Here is a 3,360-nt window from a genome sequence, read left to right on the forward strand (position 1 = left end):
TACTAGCTACCAATAATGAACTATTCATGTTGAATAATTTAAATTCGAACAATTGTGAATAATGATTTAGCTTACACATCCTATAAACAAAATTGTCAACTCCATGATGTATCCATCAACTACCTAAATTTTAACATGGAAACCTTCCATAATATATAGACGGGAAAGAGATAGCAAAATGGATCATGCTTGAGATAGAGATTCTTACTGCAAATCTTAATAGAAGACATGACCTGCCAACACCTGAGTCTCAAATAAGCAATAGCTTGAAGAGGTAATCACTGCATGGTCAAATAAGAGAATGTTAGTCTCCAGCAAACACAGTGCACAGAGAATAAAACAAGTAGTGGTGACATTTTCAAGATGATAAAAAAGGGCAGCGCACTGCACATAGCTCCTGCTTGCGCAGGGTTCGCCGAAGGGTCCGGCCACTTCCAAAGATGATAATAAGATACAATAACTATGTCCAGGCTTGGAAGATTGAAAATAAATTAAAAGAGAAATGTATTCAAGATAATAATACACAACAATTAGATGGAATAATATTGTCAGGCTTAGACAAGTAAGTAGCGACAAATGAAGGGACATTTTGCTATTTAATAATCAGCCAAAATGCCAGTTTTGCTAAGCTAATAGATCCCTATGTACTAGTGTGTGATTACTGTGATAGAATGTAAAAATAGTTCCCCTTGCAACATTAAGACTAGTACTATAACAACAACCAGCGCCCATTGATTCCTGCGATGAGAACCATCTTTGAACAAAAGATCGCGCATTTGATGATCTGATACGAGCAAGTACTACAGTACTAAAGATCACGCATCTTAGAAGTTTATAATGATATTTCGCTTATGGTGCCTAAATTATTCTCCATATGCCGTAGCAGCAGCAACAAACATGATTAAGTCAGTGCTGTAAAACAATTACACATGGTCCTAGTAAGATACCCCAGCTCCAAACATCTAAAATAGTAATTTCTTCTGTTTGGCACCTAGCAACATATCTAATGGCTACATTTAGTTTGTCTTCCGCAGGTTTCCACACGCATCCATATTTTCTCAAGCCAAGTATGCATGTATGTTGGTTAATTAATTGTGTTGTTGCAGTAAACAAGTACCCTCTAGAAAATTCGTATTGAAACTTTTTTAAAACAGCCTCTATAAGGCCGTAAACTGGCATACGAAAACAATGCGCTTAGGATACTAACTTTCGGGACAACAAACTAAAATGATGGCTGCTCTCAAACCATACATCCAAACGACGCAAATAAATACTCTATGGAAAGTTTGGAACTTGCTTTACAAATTTCATATAGAGGCAACTCGAAATTCTAAGATTAACTAACTCGTTTTTCACATAGAAGCTGGCTGTCCAGATTTGACAGTGCAGTTTTTAACTGAACCAGATTCTTATCTGACAGAAGTAGCACCCAACAAAATGCAGATAGACATGTAACTAAATTATGCAACTGAACTTTTAGTAGGAAGCAAGCACTCACAAAAATTCAGACATACATGTAACTAACTTCTGTAATAACTGAATTTAGCAGCAGGCGAGCACCCAACAAAATTCAGATAGGCATGTAACTAAATTCTGCAACTGAATTTCTAGCAACAAGGAAGCACCCAGCAAAATTCAGATAGGCATTATACTAGATTCTGCAATGCAATGTTTATCTTACTCAGAAGCAGAGCACGTATCCACCAAAATTCAGTCTGATATCTACATGTAACCCAAATTCAGACATACTACATGTAACCCAAATTCTTCTACAACTGAACTTGTAACCACCAAATTCAGACAAGCAAGCAACCAAATCAATTGGATCATCAGTGAGTCACCTGCAGCACGACAGAGTTGATGACATCGGCATATTTGACGGCGAGGTTGAGCGACATACAGCGGGCGGGGGCCATGGCGTAGCACCTGGTGCAGCCCCTCTCGACCTTGCCGAGCTTGTCGAGGTTGAGCACGACGAACATGGCGAGCATGGCGGCGACACCGGCACCGAGGGAGTGGCCCGTGAAGGTGAGCGTGTAGGCGGGGTATTGGTCGAGGAGGTCCCGGAGCAGGTCGCACTCCCTGTCGAGCACCCAGCCGGCGGCGCGGAGGAGGTCATTGTGGACGTAGCCGCCGTCGAAGCGGCGCTTGCCGAGGCGGTTGTCGAGGAGCAGCGCGTAGTCGGACTCGCGGCCGAGGTTGAGGCCGCGCAGCGCGAGCACGAAGTCGGCGTGCGCGTGGTCGAGGTAGACGAGGTAGGGCGTGACCCGGCCCCCCGTGTCAGCATAGGTGCGGCGGCGCATGACGTTTGAGGGGTCGAGGAGGAGGGGCAGTGTGGTGAGGAGGTCGGGCGGGGCGTAGTTGGCCATGACGAGGCGACACATCCTGGGCACGGGCGCGGAGTCGGCGATGGTGGCGTGGCCCCAGGTGGCGCTGTCGTGGTGGCCGGAGTGGACGCACCGCTTCCACGCCCTGCGACGGGGTGAGCCATAGGTGGCGGCGGCGCTAGGGGGGCCCTGCGTGGGCAGCTCCCTCTCCATGGCGGGTTGGGACTTGGGAGAGGAGGAGAAGAGGTGGGAGCGAAGTCGGGATTGGGGATCTGGATCGGGCGTTGAGTGTTTTTTCTGAGACATGGCGTGGGATGGTTGGTGGGGTGGGAGCAGATGCAGGTGGTAGCGTGGGGTATATAACCCACGCTACTACTATCGACTTAGTAGTAGCGTGGGTTTATAACCCATGCTACTGGTACAACTGGTCCCGGGAGGCACGGTGGAAATCACTTAGTAGTAGCGAGGGGTAAAAACCCGCGCTACTACTATCGGGTTATTAGTAGCGCGGTTTCCTCAAGCTCGCTACTGCTAATTAGCAGTAGCGTTTGTTTTTAAACCATGCTGCTGCTAAGATTCTGTGTATAAGGTTTTCCCTAGTAGTGTATATCCTGTTATTATCAGTGCTAACCTTTCAGAACATGAAGAAGAAAGATTATTGAAAGTTCTAAGGAAGCATCGAGCTGCTATTGGATATACTCTTGATGATTTAAAGGGCATTAGTCCCACTCTATGTTAGCACAAAGTTAATATGGAACCTAATGCTAAACCCATTGTTGATCACCAACGTCAGTTAAATCCGAAGATGAAAGAAGTAGTAAGAACGGAAATATTAAAACTTCTGGAAGAAGGTATAATCTATCCCATAGCTGATAGTAGATGGGTAAGACTTGTTCATTGTGTTCCTAAGAAAGGAGGTATTACTGTTGTTCCTAATGATAAGAATGAACTTATTTCACAAAGAATTGTTAGAGGCTATAGAATGGTAATTGATTTTAGAAATTAAACAAAGCAACTAGAAAAGATCATTACC

At 44.6% G+C, this 3,360-nt stretch overlaps 1 protein-coding gene across 1 annotated transcript; it reads right to left on the reverse strand.

Annotated features, from left to right (window-relative positions):
- Positions 1 to 1,829: 1,829 nt before the first annotated feature.
- On the reverse strand, positions 1,830 to 2,540 carry LOC119300199 (diacylglycerol lipase-beta-like). Its single transcript, XM_037577231.1, has one exon. It carries the CDS (start codon positions 2,538 to 2,540, stop codon positions 1,830 to 1,832), a length of 711 nt encoding a protein of 236 aa, XP_037433128.1.
- Positions 2,541 to 3,360: the final 820 nt, after the last annotated feature.

This window comes from Triticum dicoccoides, chromosome 5A, assembly GCF_002162155.2.
Source record: "Triticum dicoccoides isolate Atlit2015 ecotype Zavitan chromosome 5A, WEW_v2.0, whole genome shotgun sequence".
NCBI lineage: Eukaryota > Viridiplantae > Streptophyta > Magnoliopsida > Poales > Poaceae > Triticum > Triticum dicoccoides.

Excerpts from the sequence above, each read along its gene's own strand:
- LOC119300199 (XM_037577231.1), bottom strand. The coding sequence starts at position 2,540 with ATGGAGAGGGAGCTGCCCACGCAGGGCCCCCCTAGCGCCGCCGCCACC.